This window comes from Rhinoderma darwinii, assembly GCF_050947455.1.
Source record: "Rhinoderma darwinii isolate aRhiDar2 chromosome 5 unlocalized genomic scaffold, aRhiDar2.hap1 SUPER_5_unloc_3, whole genome shotgun sequence".
Classification (NCBI taxonomy): domain Eukaryota; kingdom Metazoa; phylum Chordata; class Amphibia; order Anura; family Rhinodermatidae; genus Rhinoderma; species Rhinoderma darwinii.
Genome location: NW_027461787.1, coordinates 83052 through 105083, shown reverse-complemented (window position 1 = coordinate 105083; position 22032 = coordinate 83052). Strand labels below are relative to the sequence as shown.

General features: G+C 48.1%; 1 protein-coding gene across 2 annotated transcripts in view; it reads left to right on the top strand.

Moving 5' to 3' along the window:
- LOC142689486 (tyrosinase-like) overlaps positions 1-22032 on the top strand; it is a 39991-nt gene that overhangs the window by 2588 nt on the left and 15371 nt on the right. Inside the window, exon 2 of one of the 2 annotated variants that reach the window (XM_075847581.1) lies at positions 1867-2080. In XM_075847581.1, the coding sequence (XP_075703696.1) occupies positions 1867-2080 (214 nt within the window). Of the gene's footprint in view, positions 1-1866; positions 2081-11953; positions 12736-22032 lie in introns of those variants that run through there. The other variant, XR_012858362.1, reaches the window with a different exon arrangement.

The window sequence follows — 22032 nt, the reverse complement described above, 5'->3', positions numbered from 1 at the left end:
AATTCATACGTCTGAGTGTGTGAATGTTTCCTGCAGCTCCTCATTACTCAGCATGTCTTGAAGGGATGGGCCGGGCTCTTTTGATGTTGGATTTTTCTACTTAACTTATTGATTTCATTCTTAAAGTAATGGATTCCAGGGTTGGGTTTATTAGGTGTTTTGATTAGTAAGGTTAGGGTTTTAGTTTGGCATTGGGTATATGAGCTGTGTGAATCATTCCCTGGTTACCTTTAGAGGTGTGGTCCACTTTTTATCTATTACAGGGGTGTGGAACGTCCGACCCGACCGCACTCAGACCACACTGCTGCCGCGTCATTCACTACTTGGCTCCATCTGCTCTACTCATTTGCATTTAGGAGCGTGAGAAGGGCGGACGGAGCCAAGTATGGCGTTCTGAGAGAGGTCGGTGCGTGCCGGCCCGAGAGTGGACCAGTCTGGTCACCTGACCTCATGTCGCAGATCTATGCTGTTTCTGTAAATCCCATAGAACTGAATGATAGTTACGGAAACAGCACAACTCGCATGCTACGCTGCTTCCGTAATTGCCATTCACTACTTTGGGAGTTACGTACCTCAGCGAGCAGCGCTGTTTTCTTCTTCATGGTCGGAAATCACCCGGGACACAGAGAGCTAGAAAGGGGTTTAGGGGGCCCTGTTCTAGAGATAGGTGCGGGTCCCAGAGGTGGGACCCGCAACTATATAACATTTATCACATAGCCAGTGGGTATTTCATAAATGTCCCTGATGGGAAAACCCCTTTAAGTAAGTCGAAACAACTTACCGCTGCGAGCAGGGCTTTTCAAAACTTACCAAAGAGTCGACCGCTCCAGACTGACTGACACATCATCAATACCCGCGAATATCACGCGCCACATCAAAGAGAAGCAGCTCCAGACTGACTGACACATCATCAATACCGGCGAATATCACACGCCGCATCAAAGAGTCGACCGCCCCAGACTGACTGACACATCATCAATACCGGCGAATATCACACGCCGCATCAAAGAGTCGACCGCCCCAGACTGACTGACACCATCAATACCGGCGAATATCACGCGCAGCATCAAAGAGTCGACCGCTCCAGACTGACTGACACATCATCAATACCGGCGAATATCACGCTCCGCACCAAAGAGTCGACCGCCCCAGACTGACTGACACATCATCAATACCGGCGAATATCACACGCCGCATCAAAGAGAAGCAGCTCCAGACTGACTGACACATCATCAATACCGGCGAATATCACGCGCAGCATCAAAGAGTCGACCGCTCCAGACTGACTGACACACCATCAATACCGGCGAATATCACACGCCGCATCAAAGAGAAGCAGCTCCAGACATCACATTAGGGGGGAGGTAATTAGAAGTTTGACCATATATAGCAGGCTTGTTTTTAAGTTGATCATTTTGTATGGCCCGTGAATGATGTTATAAATATCCAAATGGTCCTTGGCAGAAAAAAGGTTCCCCAGCCCTGGTCTATTAGATCACACCATGTAAGCGATCTACGCAGCTGCAATAACTGTGCTTCTATATCTGCCTGTTGGTCTGTCCCCACTGGAGGTACATCAGGATGATTTCTCAACATAACCTCAGATGTACGCTTCCGACGTGTGTCCCTGTATACACATACATCGCCCATAGGCTGACATGTTAAGAAAATGGCTGCCTCTATCAACTACGATATTCAATACGGTCGGAAAAAAAAAGGTATATTATCATTTACCAGCCTGATGATTGCTAAAAAGGACACTTTAATGGTAGGGAAATAATGTGAGGGAACGGGAAATGAAGGAATGTTTAATTTGCTTTATCTTTTATCTTTTTTTTAATTTTTAATATTTTTTTTTTAAAACAGGCCATATGCAGTGGTTTTAATTTCCCGGATGAATACTGCCCTTTGGCGGATGCTGAATATAAAATGGAGAGGCTGCACAGGAAGCCTGGGACTACACCTTATGCTCCAAATTTGCCCACATTTGAGGATGTTGACAATGCACTGAAACTGAAAGATTTTGATAATTCTCCATTTAATGAGACAGCCCGACGTAGCTTCCGGAATTCTCTAGAAGGTGCGTGGCGTGGGGTTTAAAGTGAAATGTTCATAGCACTGTGAGGAGATAACGGTCAGGTCTCCAGTACCGGGTTTACATCTCGGGAGCCGATTGGCTGTAGTTCTGGAAACTTAGACTCCACCCATTAAGAAGGCCACGCCCAGTGCCATGAAAAGATTTACATCCTCTTGAAGTTCAAAGTAGAGATCCTATAATCTGTAATTTACTGACACAAAGGTATAATATACGGGCCCATAATCCTCCAGACAGTACACCGCAGCAATGCTGATGTCACCGGTATTACTCCCACTCTCCGCTGTCCATATGTAAATCATATTGTCATACACACCTACATTTAATATTACACTAATCACAAAGAGCGTCCTGTCCATACACTAATCACAAAGCGCGTCCCGTCCATACACTAATCACAAAGCGCGTCCCGTCCATACACTAATCACAAAGCGCGTCCCGTCCATACACTAATCACAAAGCACATCCCATCCATACACTAATCACAAAGCACATCCTGTCCATACACTAATCACAAAGCGCGTCCTGTCCATACACTAATCACAAAGCGCGTCCCGTCCATACACTAATCACAAAGCGCGTCCCGTCCATACACTAATCACAAAGCACATCCCGTCCATACACTAATCACAAAGCACATCCTGTCCATACACTAATCACAAAGCGCGTCCTGTCCATACACTAATCACAAAGCGCGTCCCGTCCATACACTAATCACAAAGCGGGTCCCGTCCATACACTAATCACAAAGCGCGTCCTGTCCATACACTAATCACACAGCGCGTCCCGTCCATACACTAATCACAAAGCACATCCCGTCCATACACTAATCACACAGCGCGTCCAGTCCATACACTAATCACACAGCGCGTCCCGTCCATACACTAATCACAGAGCACGTCCCGTCCATACACTAATCACAAAGCACATCCTGTCCATACACTAATCACAAAGCGCGTCCTGTCCATACACTAATCACAAAGCGCGTCCCGTCCATACACTAATCACAAAGCGGGTCCCGTCCATACACTAATCACAAAGCGCGTCCTGTCCATACACTAATCACAAAGCGCGTCCCGTCCATACACTAATCACACAGCGCGTCCCGTCCATACACTAATCACAAAGCACATCCCGTCCATACACTAATCACACAGCGCGTCCAGTCCATACACTAATCACAAAGCGCGTCCCGTCCATACACTAATCACAAAGCCTGTCCTGTCCATACACTAATCACAAAGCGCGTCCCGTCCATACACTAATCACAAAGCGCGTCCCGTCCATACACTAATCACACAGCGCGTCCCGTCCATACACTAATCACACAGCGCGTCCCGTCCATACACTAATCACAAAGCACGTCCCGTCCATACACTGATCACAAAGCGCGTCCCGTCCATACACTAATCACAAAGCGCGTCCCGTCCATACACTAATCACAAAGCGCGTCCCGTCCATACACTAATCACAAAGCGCATCCCGTCCATACACTGATCACAAAGCGCGTCCCGTCCATACACTAATCACAAAGCGCGTCCCGTCCATACACTAATCACACAGCGCGTCCCGTCCATACACTAATCACAAAGCGCGTCCCGTCCATACACTAATCACAAAGCACATCCCGTCCATACACTAATCACAAAGCACGTCCCGTCCATACACTAATCACAAAGCACATCCTGTCCATACACTAATCACAAAGAGCGTCCTGTCCATACACTAATCACAAAGCGCGTCCTGTCCATACACTAATCACAAAGCGCGTCCTGTCCATACACTAATCACAAAGCGCGTCCCGTCCATACACTAATCACAAAGCGCGTCCCGTCCATACACTAATCACAAAGCACGTCCCGTCCATACACTAATCACAAAGCGCGTCCCGTCCATACACTAATCACAAAGCACATCCCGTCCATACACTAATCACAAAGCACATCCCGTCCATACACTAATCACAAAGCGCGTCCTGTCCATACACTAATCACAAAGCGCGTCCCGTCCATACACTAATCACAAAGAGCGTCCCGTCCATACACTAATCACAAAGCGCGTCCCGTCCATACACTAATCACAAAGCGCGTCCCGTCCATACACTAATCACAAAGCGCGTCCTGTCCATACACTAATCACAAAGCGCGTCCTGTCCATACACTAATCACAAAGCGCGTCCCGTCCATACACTAATCACAAAGCACATCCTGTCCATACACTAATCACAAAGCGCGTCCTGTCCATACACTAATCACAAAGCGCGTCCTGTCCATACACTAATCACAAAGCGCGTCCTGTCCATACACTAATCACACAGCGCGTCCAGAAGAGGCTGGACGCAGCCCGCAGGGATTAAGGGAAGCCGACATGACCGTCCTGGTAGGGAAAGGGTTAATTAGGTGAGGGAGAGTTGGAAGGAGCTGGAGGAGGGACGGGGAGGAGTTAAGGGGGACGGGGGGCCGTTACTGAGCTTCCCGCTGTTTCTCGGCATTGAGCCGGAAGCAGCGGGAGGAGTAACACAAAAACAGTAAGCTCCCCGTTGCCCGTGCTTCTCAGGATGGCAGAGACTTTAATGTTAGAGCGGCTGCGTGCCGCTGCTGTGCACCACGGTCCCGGATGGCTAGAGGAGACCGTGGCTGCAATAACGAAGATCCCGGACGCCGTTTCGCCACGTCGGGCCCGGCGTTCGGGGTCTGTTGCAGAGGACAGGCTCCCCTCCCCCGGCCCCCTTACGAGCATGGCTATGGCGGCGGGGGGGGAGTCGGCATCAACCGCTCCTGCGCAGAGCAGGCAGAGAGCGTTGCCGGGGGTGACGGCGACGCAGGCCGGGTCGACCCGTCCCTCTCGGCGGTCCCGACCTCCAGAGCGCCTCAGTCCGGAGGCAGTCCCGCGGACACGGCGTCGCAGAGGGAGCCCGATCCCGGACGCTGCAGGCCAGGCAGCTGGGAGGACCGCCCCTTCCCAGGCCCTGCGTCCTGGCAGGAATCCCAGGCCGCGACGGGGTCCGGCGGTTAGCAGGGAGTCGCAGGCTGGGCTCCCTGTCACCCCTCCCCCATCAGATGGAAGATTTGGAGGACAAGGTACGGCCGCCCCGCATGGTGATGTTCCGGCCAGGGGGCAGGCTTCGTCAGGATCGTCTAGACGGACGCCTAGATCTGCAGCGACGTCGAGGCAACAGGTCCGGTCGGAAGTCTGGGTCCCGGCGGTCGGGCGGCAGGTTGCCGGCCCATCGGTCAGCGCGTCCTCATCCCCGTTCCGAAGATGTCGTTGGGATGGACAGTCGTCGGCGAGAGAAGAGCTGGAGGAAGGTGAACTGGACGTGTATCGTCGAGGTCAGGATGGTCCGGCTGACGGGAACACAGCGCCTGTGCAGCCCGGTGAGTGTATAACTCCATCATTGTCTTATCCAGCGATTTTTATGTCGGGTGTCGGCGGGGGGGCTGCTAGCGTTGCATCGGGGGCCGGTAGTGGCGCGGGCGGACGCGACGGAGCGGGTTTGGCAGACTTAGTGGGTTGCTTACGGGAGCTGGTGGGGCGCCTGGACAGGGCCGCGGTGCCGGTAGTAACGGAAGTGTCCCCTGCGGTAGTTTGGGAAGGCCCCAGGGACGTGGGATCGTTACAGGCGCGTCCCGTGGTGGCGGTTAGAGAGGCGGTCGCGGTGTCGGTACAGACCGAGGCACAAAAGGACGGCGATCAAGTGCGTATGGATGATCGTGCTCGGGGGGAGGTGTACGTTTGTTTTGAGGGTCCGTTGGGGGCGCATTTAAAGCAGGAGGTGCGCGATCGGATCTGGAAAGACGAATATATTGAAATTTTTTCTCTCTTGCCGCTGGCTAAATTTAATTTGGATAAGAGCAAGCGGGATGAGAGTAAAAAGGACGAGGAGGAACGGCGGCGGTATAGGCTTATCCCGCAGACGTTCGTTAATTGGTCGCAGGCGTTCGCCATATTGGCTAGTGTGATAGGGGAAAAGGCGCCGGAAAATAGTTCGGCGTTGTTTTGTTATTTTGATGCCATTGGGGAGGCTCATAGGGCGTATGGGGGTCAGGCGTGGCTGCGATACGATGAGCAATTCCGTCAGCGGAAGGCGGTTCGGCCGGCGATTCGGTGGGACCAGAAGGATATTGCTCTCTGGTTACGGGTTACGGCTCCGGTTAGGCAGTCCTTTCCCGGGAGCGCCGGCCAGGGAGGCCAGTCTAGTCAGGTTGGACAAAGCGGCGGGGGAAAGGCGGGGTTTTGCTGGCAATTTAATGAAGGTCAGTGCAAGTTCGGGGCCACGTGCAAGTTCAATCACGTGTGTTCCGAGTGTAATGGTGCATCACACGGGGCGGCAAAATGTCTGCGAAAAAAGAGGTCAGGGAACCAGCACGCGGCTGGTCAAGGGGGTGTCGCCGGTGAGGGTGGAAAAGATGGCCCCTTATCTAAATGAGTATCCGGATAGGGCGGCAGCTAAGTTGCTTTATGAAGGGTTTCGTGTTGGTTTTGTTATTCCTCCGCCTCCTTATGAGGTTCCGGTTACGCGGAGGAATTTAAAATCGGCTTACTTGCATGCGAAAGTCGTGTCGGAAAAGTTGTTAAAAGAAGTTTCGTTGGGTCGCATGTCGGGGCCGTTTGTTGAGTCGCCGGTAAAAGATTTAGTTGTGTCCCCGTTGGGTATTGTCCCTAAACGCGAGCCCGGAAAATTTCGTTTGATTCAACATTTATGGTATCCCAAGGGTTCGTCGGTAAATGACGGGATTGATCACGAGTTGTGCTCCGTAGTTTATACCTCATTCGATAAGGCGGTGGGGTTGGTGCGGGCTGCGGGTCCAGGGGCGCTGCTAGCAAAAACCGACATCGAGGCGGCGTTCAGGTTGTTGCCGGTCCATCCAGAAAGCCAACGGCTGTTGGGTTGTTTTTGGAATGGGGCCTTTTACGTGGATCGGTGCCTTCCGATGGGGTGTTCTCTTTCTTGTGCATACTTCGAGGCGTTTAGTAGCTTCGTGGAGTGGGTAACGAGGGGAGTATCCGGGGTCGACTCGTTGATCCATTACTTAGATGATTTTTTGTGCGTTGGCCCAGGGGGTTCGCCGGTTTGCGGTAATTTGCTTCATGCACTACAGAAGGTGGCGAGGGATTTTGGGATTCCTTTGGCGCCGGAAAAAACGGAGGGCCCGGTAGCAACGATTTGTTTCTTGGGAATCGAAATAGACTCGGTGGCAATGGAGTGTCGTCTCCCGGCGGATAAGTTGGGTACTTTGAGGCTGGAGGTTCGACGGGCTTGTAGAATGAAGAAAATGACGCTGAGGGAGCTTCAGTCGCTGCTGGGGAAGTTGAATTTCGCCTGCCGGATTATGCCGATGGGGAGGGTGTTTGGTAGGAGGTTGGCGGCGGCAACGGCGGGAGTGCGCGCGCCGCATCATTTTGCGCGGCTCAAGGAGGAGCACCGAGCGGATCTTCAGGTTTGGGATGACTTCTTGGGCCAGTACAATGGTCGCTCGCTATGGATGGCCCCAGCGCAGGATACGAGTGATTTGAATATTTTTACGGATGCGGCTGGGGCGGGTGGTTTTGGAGCTTACGGGGGAGGTCCGTGGTGCGCGGGTCAATGGCCGGCTAGCTGGGTGTCCAGTGGACTCATGCGGAATCTGGCCCTGCTCGAGCTGTTTCCCATCGTGGTGGCGGCTACCATTTGGGGGGACAGGCTCAGGGATAAGAAGGTCCGTTTTTACTGCGACAACATGGGGGTGGTGCTTGCCATTAATAACATCACGGCGTCCTCTCCTCCGGTAGTTCAATTGTTGCGACATTTAGTGTTGGTGTGTTTGTCATTGAACGCGTGGGTGGTGGCGGTGCATGTCCCGGGTGTACGGAATTGTATCGCTGATGCTCTTTCTCGCTCGCAGTGGGACCGGTTTCGGCAATTGGCACCGGGAGCGGAACGTCTCGGTTTGGCTTGTCCGGAGCATCTTTGGGATCTGGTATCGGTCCCGTAGAGCAGCTGTTACAAAGGTCTTTGGCGCGCACGACGTGGAGTGCTTATGCTGCTTGTTGGAGGCAGTGGGAGGAGTGGGTAAGAGAGTTGGGTGACGTCAATACAGATAGAGACAGGTTGGTGGCACTTTTGTACTGGTTAGGGGACGCCTGGGAGGCAGGGTTTTCAGTAGCGAAGGTGAACCGGTTCATATCTGCGGTGGCGTTTGGGTTTAAGTTGCGGGGCTTTCGGGATGTATCGACGGAATTTCTGGTATCGCAGGCTTTGAAGGGGTTGCGCCCAGGTAGGGTGGAGGCGGATAGTAGAAGGCCGGTGTCGTTTGCTTTGCTTAGCTTGTTGGGCGGTTCATTAGCATCGGTATGTCGTTCTTCAGATGAAATGGATTTGTTTCGGTTGGCTTTTTCGTTAGCGTTCTTTGGAGCATTTAGAATAGGTGAGTTGGTGTCGCCAAGTACTAAACAGGCAGGGGGGCTGAGATCTGGGGAGGTGAGCCTATTTGCAGATCGGCTGGAGGTATGGTTGCGTCGATCTAAAACTGACCAAGTAGGGAAGGGTAAACTGATAGTTTTGTTCGCTCTCCCAGGGTCGGTCATGTGCCCAGTAGAGTGCATGCGGGGTTTTACGCAAAACGGGGGGTCTCCAGATTTGCCTTTGTTACGTCATGTGGACGGGTCGTTTTTGTCCAGGTTTCAGTTTGGAGCTGTATTTAAAAAATGTTTGACGGCGGTTGGTGTTGCGGCAGGCTCATATTCATCTCATTCCTTCAGGATTGGCGCAGCAACGGAAGCGGGGCGCTGGGGGTTGGATGATGAGGGGGTGAGGCGTATTGGTCGTTGGGAGTCTAAAAGGTTTAAGTCCTATGTCCGCCCCCATATGTTATGAATTTTGTTGTTTATGCTTTACAAATGTTATATGGTGGTGCCTAATTGTTTTTTCCGTTTCAGATTCGCCTCCGTGTTTGGTGTGGTTGATGGGTCATTCGTACGTGCACTGGGGGGCTTTGAGGGCGGACGTCCGCCCGGATGGCCGCCAGTTGCGCATTCCGCGACAGGACGCGGTTGTGCATTGGCTGGGTTTTAGAGGTATGTCATGGAGCAGGGTGTTGGCGGAATTCCAGACATATGTGCGGCTTGATAGGGTTCCGGAGGTCTTAGTGTTGCACGTGGGTGGGAATGACTTAGGAGTCCGCCCCTTTCGTGAGTTGGTGCGGGATATCAAACATGATATGTTGTGTTTGTGGGTATCTTATCCCAAGTTGGTGGTAGTGTGGTCGGACATAGTCCCAAGAAAGCATTGGTGGTTAGCTAGATCGGTGGAGAGAGTCAATAAGGCTCGCATAAAAGTTAACCGGGCGGTGTCCCGTTTTGTGGCAAAGAACGGGGGCATTTGCGTGAGGCATAGGGATTTGGAGTCAGGAGTGGGGAATTTCTGGAGAAGTGACGGGGTTCATCTGACCGAGGTTGGCATTGATCTTTGGAGCTTGGCGATAGCAGAAGGCATAGAAAGGGCGGTGGTGGTGTGGAGGAACTCACAGGCTTAAGGTGGTCAAGGCCTGTTTCGCTGTGGCGGGGGGAGTCCTTGAGGCCAGTCAGTACAAAATGGTGGGGGGGTCGCATCGGGGGTATGCGTCCCCCAAAAAAGGTACATGGTTGAAGACTTCATCGGGTGTTATCCCTTTGAAGTGGTCTTCTGGTAGAAGGTATATCACTTGAAGGCTTCATCGGGTGTTATCCCTTTGAAGTGGACTTCTAGTGGTCGGTATATCACTTGAGGGCTTCATCGGGTGTTATCCCCTTGAAGTGGACTTCTAGTGGTTGGAGCCATCTGCAGAGGTGAACGGTGCTTCCGAGCTGGTTTACGGCTGGAGGTAATTGGTGGTTTGCAGATGGCTAATTCGGTGTGTTCTTAAAAAAGGAACATCTGAAGGGGCTTCAAGGACTTCCTCTGCTCGGGTTAATGTTAACGTTAAATTGTTATTTACGATTCTGACCCATGTTGGGTCATGTGAATTATTAGGAGGAATTCTCTGGTGGATTCCTAACTAGTTATTCGAATGTTTCGGATTTAAATTGTTTTTATAAAACTGTGAAATTAATAAACGGCTGCTGTGGCCATTTCACATCCAACCTCGGTGTCATGTGTCTTTACTAAAGTGGGGGTGGGGGGATAGGATGGGTAAGGGAAGGTTCATTAACACACGACTCTACATAGGCAGGTCATGTCCCGTCCACACACTAATCACAAAGCACATCCTGTCCATACACTAATCACAAAGCGCGTCCCGTCCATACACTAATCACAAAGCCCGTCCTGTCCATACACTAATCACAAAGCGCGTCCCGTCCATACACTAATCACAAAGCACATCCCATCCATACACTAATCACAAAGCACATCCTGTCCATACACTAATCACAAAGCGCGTCCTGTCCATACACTAATCACAAAGCACATCCCGTCCATACACTAATCACAAAGCGCGTCCTGTCCATACACTAATCACAAAGCACATCCCGTCCATACACTAATCACAAAGCGCGTCCCGTCCATACACTAATCACAAAGCACATCCCGTCCATACACTAATCACAAAGCACATCCTGTCCATACACTAATCACAAAGCGCGTCCTGTCCATACACTAATCACAAAGCCCGTCCTGTCCATACACTAATCACAAAGCGCGTCCTGTCCATACACTAATCACAAAGCACATCCCATCCATACACTAATCACAAAGCACATCCTGTCCATACACTAATCACAAAGCGCGTCCCGTCCATACACTAATCACAAAGCCCGTCCTGTCCATACACTAATCACAAAGCGCGTCCCGTCCATACACTAATCACAAAGCACATCCCATCCATACACTAATCACAAAGCACATCCTGTCCATACACTAATCACAAAGCACATCCCGTCCATACACTAATCACAAAGCACATCCCGTCCATACACTAATCACAAAGCGCGTCCTGTCCATACACTAATCACAAAGCACATCCTGTCCATACACTAATCACAAAGCACATCCCGTCCATACACTAATCACAAAGCGCGTCCTGTCCATACACTAATCACAAAGCGCGTCCTGTCCATACACTAATCACAAAGCACATCCCGTCCATACACTAATCACAAAGCACATCCCGTCCATACACTAATCACACAGCGCGTCCCGTCCATACACTAATCACAAAGCGCGTCCTGTCCATACACTAATCACAAAGCACGTCCCGTCCATACACTAATCACAAAGCACATCCCGTCCATACACTAATCACAAAGCACATCCCGTCCATACACTAATCACAAAGCACGTCCTGTCCATACACTAATCACAAAGCACATCCTGTCCATACACTAATCACACAGCGCGTCCCGTCCATACACTAATCACACAGCGCGTCCCGTCCATACACTAATCACAAAGCGCGTCCTGTCCATACACTAATCACAAAGCACGTCCCGTCCATACACTAATCACAAAGCACATCCTGTCCATACACTAATCACAAAGCACGTCCCGTCCATACACTAATCACAAAGCACGTCCTGTCCATACACTAATCACAAAGCACATCCTGTCCATACACTAATCACAAAGCACATCCCGTCCATACACTAATCACAAAGCGCGTCCTGTCCATACACTAATCACAAAGCACGTCCCGTCCATACACTAATCACAAAGCACATCCTGTCCATACACTAATCACAAAGCACATCCAGTACAGGCTGGACCCGGCAGAATGCCATAGGGGGAGGCCACCATGATCAGGGATGTTAGGAAGGGAAGGAGTTAAGGAGTTAGGGGTGTGGTTAGGAGGGGGCGGATGTGAGGGGGGCGAGGTCAGTTTACTTAAGGGTAGGAGAGGGAAAGGCGTCGCCATCTTTAGTAACAGCACAGGGAAGCTTGCAGCAGCACAGGGAAGCTGGTGATCTTTATTTAACAGCACAGGGAAGATTGCAGCAGCACAGGGAAGTTTGTCCAGTACTTTATAATGGATGCACTACTTACCCAGCTCCGTGTTTGGATCTGGGGCGCAGGCGGTGCCGTCCTCTCCTCCCCGGCGGCGGTCACGTCGCACGAGGCCTCCGGAGAGGTTGAGCCCGGAAGTGATGCCACGAGCCAGGCGCAGGGTAAGGAGCCCCACGAGGGACCCTCCAGGCCGGGCCCCTCGCTCGGCTGCCGTGAGCAGGACGGCCTGGTCTGAGAGGAATCCTGGAAGCCGGCCTGGCTCAGCGGAGGTGGTAGGGCAGGCACCCATGCATCCGGGACCTCCCTCTGCCTCCAGACGACGGGACCCAGGACTTGCGGTGGGCCGTGCTGGCGATGCTCCAGTCGGGCGGCCCACCTGTACCCAGGATGGTGCAACCAATTCCAGGCGTGTGCCACGGTCGGTGGTGACACGGCGGGCAGGAGGGCGGCTACCTGCGGGCCGCAGGGTGGTCGAGCCCCCCCAACAGACGGGCGGAGAGGCCCAGTTCATTGGCGCAGTTAAGGAGCGCTCCATCAGAAGGTCGGGGATGTCATGCGTGCGGCGCTTGTCCTGGCCCGTCTGGGCAGGATGAAGTGGACGACCGTGAGTTCGGTGACCAAGAGGGACGTCTGGATGGATCCTTCGCCCCGGCTGGTGGGGACACAGCACCTGCGCAGCCCGGTGAGTCGCTGTCTCCTACTTTTTCATTGCCTGCTGTATTTCGGTCCCCAGGGGTAGGGGGTGGGGGTTCACTTTTGCCTACGGGATTGCCGGGGTGTAGCGGGGGGATTACAGGAAGTACGGGTGGTGGGGGTGAGTTTCAGGAATTGTTGTGTTGTGTGCGTGACCTTTTGGCGCGATGCGGAGGGGGGGCGATAGGTTCCCCGTCCCCGGTTGCAGCTTGAGTGGGGCCGTCGGGGCCTGCAGTGGTGGATAGCACGCTATGGGGAGCTGGGGTGGTGTCTAGGGAATCGGGCGTGGCAGTGTCGGTGCAGACAGAAAAGGATGTGGCAGTGGATGAGGTGCGGTTGGATGATAAGGCGAAGGGCGAGGTCTATGTTTGTTTTGAGGGCCCATTGGGGGCGCATCTGAAACCGGAAGTAAGGGAAAAGATATGGAGGGATGAATATGTGGAAATTTTTTCATTGTTGCCGTTGGAGAAGTTCAATTTAGATAAAGGGAAGTGGTTGGAAAGCAAGAAGGAGAAGGAGGAAAAACGTCGGTATCGATTGATTCCCCAAACTTTTGTTAATTGGTTGCAGGCGTTTGCTATTTTGGCAAGCGTAATTGGACAGAAGACGCCGGAGCATTGTTCCGGCCTCTTCTGTTATATGGATGCTATCGGAGAGGCTCATCGAGTTTACGGCGGGCAGACGTGGCTGCGCTATGATGAGCAGTTCCGGCAGCGGAAGGCAGTGAGACCTGACATTAGGTGGGATAACAAAGACATAGGGTTATGGTTGCGGGTCATGGCTCCAGTGCGTTTTGGCCAGTCCTTTCAAGGGGGTGGGGCCGGGGTGGCCGGCCCCTCATTGCCTTCGGGGGGGGGAGCAGGGGGGACAGGAGGAAAATCCGGGTTCTGCTGGCAGTTTAATGAGGGCTGTGATCGCAATTTGAGTCACGTTACGCCTTGATCTCCATGCAGGTTCAAATCAGGTGGGGGGGGGCGAGCTCGGAGAAGCAACAGATACACTGAGACGTTTCTCAAAGTAAAAATCCTTCTAATTTATTGAACTACAAACGTTCCTACTTATAGCATCAGACGAACAAAGAACATTCCATAACATATGAGTCATCTGTATATTCAATCCTTACATCCTTTTTTTCCCATAAAGCCCATTGGTGGAACTCAAGGTATTCCCTTAGGCTTCCTTTATGCTTAGGGGGGGGGGTTGGTCAATTGATTGTCCACCATCTGTTTGCAATTTCAATGGACATCAAAGCAGCCGTAAACCACTTCCTCTCTTAACCTCTCTAAAATACCCATTCTATTGTAACACATGTTCTCCTCTACAACATTTCACTCCTTGGGGCCCCAGATACATTATACATATATTTATTCCATAACAATCCCTCCTTTTGTGATTTTACCAACACCTAAATTCCAATGCTACTTCTATCTCCTGATAGCAAGGCTTCGATCCATTTCTTCACTTGATTCACACAGGTATGTAGGTGGGGTAATCTCACAACACTCTTTCATCATAATGTATAGGCCTCTGATTGAATGCTTCCCTTATTTTGCAAAATGTATAACAATTAAAACATGTAAGCAATATAAACAATATTATGAAACATATCAAGGGTTGGAATAACACATGCAGTATCTTAGTGGCAGTGGGGGAAAATCCTGTAAATATGTCATACCAATGATGGGCACTAGCATCTTTTATTGCTGACAATAAATTTATTACTTCCCTAGCTGCTATTGTAGCCAATACTTTCACTTTACTTAGAGTTACATTATGGGCTGCTATCAATTTCTTTACGTCTTTAGACTTTTGTAACACTTGTTTTAACTCTTCCAGTGGCAAACTAAAATTTCCATAGGGCAAAGGTTCAGGTACCCATACAGTGGACATTATTTCTTCTAAAGTAGGCAGGAACACTATAGTTTGGTTCCCCCAAGTCAAATGCGTCACATTGTATAGACATCCTGAAAATGGTCCTATGAGATTAAACTGGCTAAGGGTCTGCTTGTTGTTAGTTATTAAACATACATGCTGTGGACCTACTTCAATATAAACCTGTAGGTTAGCTTCTGGGATTATAGTGAGTGCGCATACATTATCCTGCTGCTGCATTAGACAGGGTTCATATATCCCTGACTGTTCATTACATACATATCCTTGCTCTGTTAACTGGCACAAATCTATATTCCTTGTCTTATTTTGAGAATCTATGAGTGTTCCTTTCATTTCCAGGATACAATATTGTCCTAATAATGTCACCGGATCAATCATTACCATTGGCATAACAATAAATTTGCATAATAGAGTAGGATTTTTCACATGAGATGCTATTAGTCTTCCTGCGCACCATTTAGGTGTACACTCCGTATACTCAGGCTGGAACAATAACCACGTATCATTTCTCTCTCCTATGGGCAGAATGTCTGTCCATTGCCTAACATGACTACTAAACAATTTATTCTTACAATTATTCATCTGTTCTTGTTGCCACATCGTTTTAAGCGTACATACTGTCCAATTTACAAAAGTTGATACATTCTGTAATGTTCTATATTCGGTTAGCATACTTTCATTAAAAACATTTAGGAACAGTTCATCTATAGCTAACCCTTTTTGCTGTAAGTGAAAGGTAGTAGGTAACCATGACGCACCTCTCCTTAATGCAGTAGATGTGTCGTCTCCCACTGAGTTTAATTTGTTCATAACTGTTTCTAACTGTATACCATTCAATACTCCTAATCCCGTTCCTACCCCTCCTAATAGCGGGTCATACCATTCTCTTTTTTTTTGTCTATGACAGCTGGGGGATTCAGGGAAGGAAATATTGAAGTGTACATTCTCTTTCTGCTGTTGGGTTACAGCGCTCTTACAAGTGTGTGCGATTCTTTCCAGACTTTGTACTGTTATATGTGGCTTAAAACTATCTCTTAAAATTGTTATCAAGAATACAAAATATCTTCTATTTCTTATTTGGCTATTATTCATGCATAATATCATCCCATCAGTTTCTTTTATTACAATCATAGAGTTGAGCCTCTCCTTGTTGCATCTTTCATAAATCTTATTTATCATTTCATTTCTATTTTTACTGGTTGTATATTTCTATAAATACTGTAAATCTGATTCATAACAACAAAACAACAGCCGTCTCTTCTTGTATGCTAATGTTGGCTGTTTTGTCTATGTGAAGGTACACAGTCCCTCCATGTGGTACTTTTTTTCCAAGTCCCTTCGGTTGTAGTCACATTTGTAGTATAACACGGGGCATTGGCCTTACAGGTGTAGTTACCCTGCTTTCTATCCACTGTGGCATTCGCCCACCCTGTCCTGAACTGTTCCAGTGATTCTGTACTGATTACGTGTACAGGAGTAGCAGTTCTGCCTTTTTGTATAAGAGCACACGCAACAACCGCCGCAACAACCGCAAAGATCTTCATTCTTCTGGCTGAAGAACCTTTTTACAATGACTGGCGTGAATCCAGCTTGTCTTTCCTTCTAGCTTCACTGAGGTGCTTGTAACGAGTAGGACTTGAAAAGGACCATCAAATCTTGGGTCTAGACTTTTCCTCACGTGTCTTTTGACAACGACCCAATCTGCTGGTTCTAGCTTATGCGTCCCTTCAACTGAATCAGGATCTGGAATGGAAGCAAATACTTGTGCATACACCTTGGTCAATTGTTTGTTCAGCGTTTATACATAATCTGTTAGTCTACCATACTGCATTTGGAGCACCTGTGGAAAATAACATCCTAATCTGGGAGCCGACCCAAATAAGATCTCATATGGGCTGAGACCTGTTCTTTTTGTGGGCGTGTATCTTACTGAGAACAAGGCTAATGGTAGACACTCGGTCCATGGTTTCCCGGTTTCTACCATTACTTTTTGGATTTTCAATTTGAGAGTCCCATTTAGTCTCTCAACCTTCCCACTGCTTTGTGGATGGTATGGTGTATGTAGGGCTTGACTTATGCCTAGAGCTGACAACACATAGTTCATGATTTCACCCGTAAAATGAGTTCCTCTGTCGCTCTCGATCACCTCTGGAACTCCATATCTGCACACCACCTCGTTGATCAGTTTCTTTGCTGTGGCTACGGCTGTAGCTTTGGTTACTGGAAAAGCTTCTGGCCATCCTGAAAAGAGATCAATACAAACAAGCACATACTCATAGGTACCAACTTTGGGTAATTGAATATAGTCTATCTGTAGTCTCTGGAACGGATATATAGGTCTGGGTGTGTGCTTCTGTGGTACTTTTACAGTTCTTCCAATATTATGTGTTGCACAGATCATGCATCCTTGTGTAAAACTGCTGGCCATCACACTAAACCCTGGGGCATACCACACCTTGTTTACCAAGTCCATCATTGCCGTTTTTGATTGGTGAGTTGCTCCATGTGTTATTTGGGCCATCATTGGGAACATTGTCTTAGGCAGGCACAGTTTATTCTGGCACTGCCAGAGGCCATCTTTTCGTAGCGTTGCTCCTTGGGCCGTCCACTTGTCTTTTTCTTCTTCTGTTGCTTGTCCTTGAAGTTTTTGCAGTAGTTCCGGGCTTACAGCTGGTCTTGTTTCCTCTGGATCGTTTATCTGACATACGGCTGCTAACACGGGTAGCTTCTGTGCTGCTTGCTTTGCCGCTTCGTCTGCCAGGGCATTTCCCCTTTTGTCTCTGGTGAACTCAACTTAGTGTGAGCTTTAATTTTTACTACTGCTACTTCTGTGGGTAACATCAGGGTCTCCATCAAGTATTTTACAAAGTCTGCATTCTTTACAGGTGTACCTGCAGAGGTCAAAAACTGTCTAGCCTTCCATATGGGGCCATAATCGTGTGCAATCCCAAAAGCATATCGAGAGTCAGTGTATATATTTGCTGTCTTTCCTTCTGCATGTTGGCATGCTACTGCCAGGGCCTTAAGCTCCGCTTCTTGTGCTGAGCGGGACGCTGGTAAGGAGGCTGCTTCTAGGATACATCTTCGGTGGTTACTGCATATCCTGTAAGAAAAGATCCTTCTACACAATACCTTGAACCATCCACAAAGAGTCTTAGGTCTGGGTTTTGGAGTGGGGTATCTCTTACATGTGCAAACCCCACTGTTTCCTGGGCCATAAGGGCCATACAATCATGTTCATCAGTTTCAGGCAAAAATTGTGACCATACTTTACCTACGTCTTCTCCCCCTTGCTCCAAAGGCAGTAAGGTAGCTGGGTTCAATGTAGTACAGCGGTGTAAAGTAACCTGCTCAGAAAAAAGAAGTGCACAAATTAATCTCAAATATCTTGCTGTTGACAAGTGCTTTAGCTGTACTTGAGTAAGAATAGCAGTAATATCATGTGGTACAAAAACTTGGACTGGAAATGCCAGGACCAAATCTGAGGCCTTGTTTAACATTGAATTTACAGCAATGATAGCTCTCACACATGATGGGGAACCTCGGGCCACAGGGTCTAGTCTAGCTGAATAATATGCTACCGGGCGCTGCTGTGGTCCATGACTTTGTGTGAGAACTGCAGTGGCATGTCCATTTTGTTCAGTACAGTACAAAGTATATGCTTGCGTAGAGGTACTCCATGGATTGGTGTCACAAGCCGCTACCAAACACAACTCCTCCTCATTCAGCTGATAATCCAGAATACTTTGAGAATCTCACCTTTATCAGGTTCTGCAAATACTTGATTAATACAAAAACAAATAAAAATAAAACATTCCCAAAAACTTTACATCAAATTAACAATGTCCAGACAAGTTTTGTTTTGCCTTCTCCCTCATCTAAATCCATAAAAACTCGTGTGAGTGATGTCACCTCGCCTCCTGTGTAACTTTGCTGGAGGGGGATGGTCTCTTACACATAAACCACAATTGTACCTGATCAGTTCCTTCACCCTTCCCCCCTTTGTGGACTCTGCGAGAGTGATGTAGCAGAGTTCAAAACTACATCTCAACATAACACTAATTTAACCCCTTGTAATGTGCAACAGCCTGAAACAAAAATGACTTTTTCCTGACAAACATGTTATCTTTACAATGACATAACTCATGTGTGAAATCAAAAACAAAACAATTGTAGTTAGTTATTCAATAAAACAGAAAATATTATCTCTGATAACATTAATTACTGCAAACCAATAAACAGTATAATGGTGGGGGCACATACATTTTCAAACCCCCGTGTCTCACAGTATCTGTAGTTTAATACATCTGAATTAACATCAAAACACATGAAATCTGATCACATCATAACACATAAATATCGTAACTTTTATAACCAACAGCGCTTGCGCAAAAGAGAAGAAATGTATTTCGGTTTGTAGACATTACTGATATATATATATCTCAGTAGTGCATATTGAGATCCCTTTGTCTCATCAGCCCTGCAGACTGCACCCAGTCAGCCCCCCTCCTCCTCCTCCCAAACACAGCACACTTTAGAGGGGAGGGAGGGGGGTCACAAACTCAAAGCTTCTCACAACTTCTCACAACTTAACACTTTCAATGCCGGCAAAACAACATACGTATCTGCAATCATTTATCACACCATTGTATAGAAATTATCTACGTTAATGTTTAACCGTACAATCTGACGGCCACCATCTCTATCTTATAATTACATGTTGTTTCATCAGTGAACTAGACTGGAACTTCTGTAAATAGAAAAAAACACTACAAATGACAAAATTAACAAGGTGATTATTTCATACTGATTTGGATGGGCCGGGCGTGGCCACATCAGGGGCAGGGGGGGGGCAGCCTCTCCCATTGGAAACAGTGCGCAGGGGGTTTCCCACCAACAATGAGGACACACTCAACATGAGGTACGGACGCCATTACCGGGCGTCGGCTGGATCAGCATTTAATGTTGTGTCCATTCATTTCAAGAACAAGATTACATTTCTTATATCACCAGCAGCTGTTCTCCACCTCCCCCTTCTCTTATCACACAAGTTGATTCTAAATTATATCGTATGGGAATTTACTATAAGGTCATTTGCAACATTAAAACTACTACTACTTCTATACCTCCCTTTGAATTTCCTCTGACAACCTCCTGCACTTTTACTTCAGTGTATTAACATTACATACATTTGTAGGCTCTTTGTTGCTTTCTAAAAGATGCTACAATCCATCTACTCCAATCTGCTTTGTCATTTGACTTTGTGTGGTTCTGGATTTACAATCCCCTAGTAAATTTACACCATTTTAACAGGTGCTTGCTCACCCATATGCCATACCTACTCTCGTTTGCCGTGACTGTTGCCCATAGCCCTGCTATGATGGAGGGGACTCATACCCTTCTCTCTCAGTTTTTATCTTCACTAACAAACACTATGGCTATTGGCTGTTAGGGAAAGTCCCACACTACGTATCTCCTACGTACACTCTGTATACACTATCCAACTGAGCCAAATTACAACCAACTAAACAATAATCCCACAAAGGATCTGCTCATTATATCATCTATATTTTTCCAGATCTAATCTTCCCGCTTTTCCCATTCCACATGCCTTCATTAACTGATTCGTTCCTTGTGTTGCCTTTTTACCTTCTCTTTCTGCTACTACCTGTTTGGCTGTCAGTCCTTGTGGGTGCTCATCTCGTAATAGGAACACCAAGTTCCCCATCACTAGTTATAAGTGGTCGCCTATGGGCAGACCCTAAGTTACGTAGGGGGTAATTTTACTGATAGGTGAATTTCTTTCTCACCTATTTTAGACAGTTACTTATCCCCTCGAAACTCCTTAATAGGAACACCAAGTTCCTCATCTTGTGACTGTAAGTGGTGGCCTTTTTTGGCACACCCTAAGTAAAGGGGTAAGTTTCCTGATAGGCAAATTTCTTTCTTGCCTATTTTCGACAGTTACTTATCCACTTGATACTTCTTATTTTGTTACAGATTTTAGCTACTGACAGATGAATTCCATTCTCATCTATTTTAGACAGTTTCTAGCTTCCGTACTTCTTCTACTCTGGCCAGAGGATCTTTCCCTTTCACAGTCCTTTTATAACTTTCCTCGTCTGAGACACCACTCAAGGAGATATCCTCCACACCATAACAGTAATATGACAAATATTCCTGATCCAAATAATAAGGCAAACGTAAAATCAAGCTGTTCTTTTGACATGCCGGATTATCAGATTGCACAAAATTCTGGAATTTTGAGCTGAAAATCAGTGCATGATAATCTCCGCAAGTACCTCAATGCTGTACACACATTTTCGGTATTTTGCCGGATTATCAGATTGCACAAAATTTTCGATTTTCGGGCTAAAATTTAGCCTATCATAATCCCCGTAGTCACCTGAAGCATGTACACATGTTTTTGGTAATTTGCCGGATTATCGGAAGTTTTTTTCCAAAAACAATTTCCTTATTCTAAAATGCATTTGTGACACAAAACTGGGTTTCTACAACATTCATACAAATACTGTCATGGAGATCAGGCACTTTATCCTGAGGGTAGGATTACATATAGACTTGACCAGATTTTTACACTAAAAAATACCCTCATGTGGCCCCTCTATCCCTCAGGAGTACTACCGGGAAGGTGACCTACCAGACAGGAAGGTGCAGAGCAGAGTTTGTAAGAATTAAGTCTTCTTACCTTGCTGCAGCAGTGGTCTGCACGTTCCTTCGTCCGGGTGGTCGCCACTCTAGTCCCGGGAGATCCCCTAGGTGGGGTGCCGTCCTTCTGGTCAAGTCCCTGGTTCGGGCGCCAATTTCTGTGATCGCAATTTGAGTCACGTTACGCCTTGATCTCCATGCAGGTTCAAATCAGGTGGGGGGGGGGCGAGCTCGGAGAAGCAACAGATACACTGAGACGTTTCTCAAAGTAAAAATCCTTCTAATTTATTGAACTACAAACGTTCCTACTTATAGCATCAGACGAACAAAGAACATTCCATAACATATGAGTCATCTGTATATTCAATCCTTACATCCTTTTTTTCCCATAAAGCCCATTGGTGGAACTCAAGGTATTCCCTTAGGCTTCCTTTATGCTTAGGGGGGGGGGTTGGTCAATTGATTGTCCACCATCTGTTTGCAATTTCAATGGACATCAAAGCAGCCGTAAACCACTTCCTCTCTTAACCTCTCTAAAATACCCATTCTATTGTAACACATGTTCTCCTCTACAACATTTCACTCCTTGGGGCCCCAGATACATTATACATATATTTATTCCATAACAGGGCCAGTGTAAGTTCGGATCGGGTTGTAAGTTCAAACATAGCTGCTCCTCCTGCGGGGGGATCTCTCACGGAGCGGTTAAATGTTTTCGGAAGGG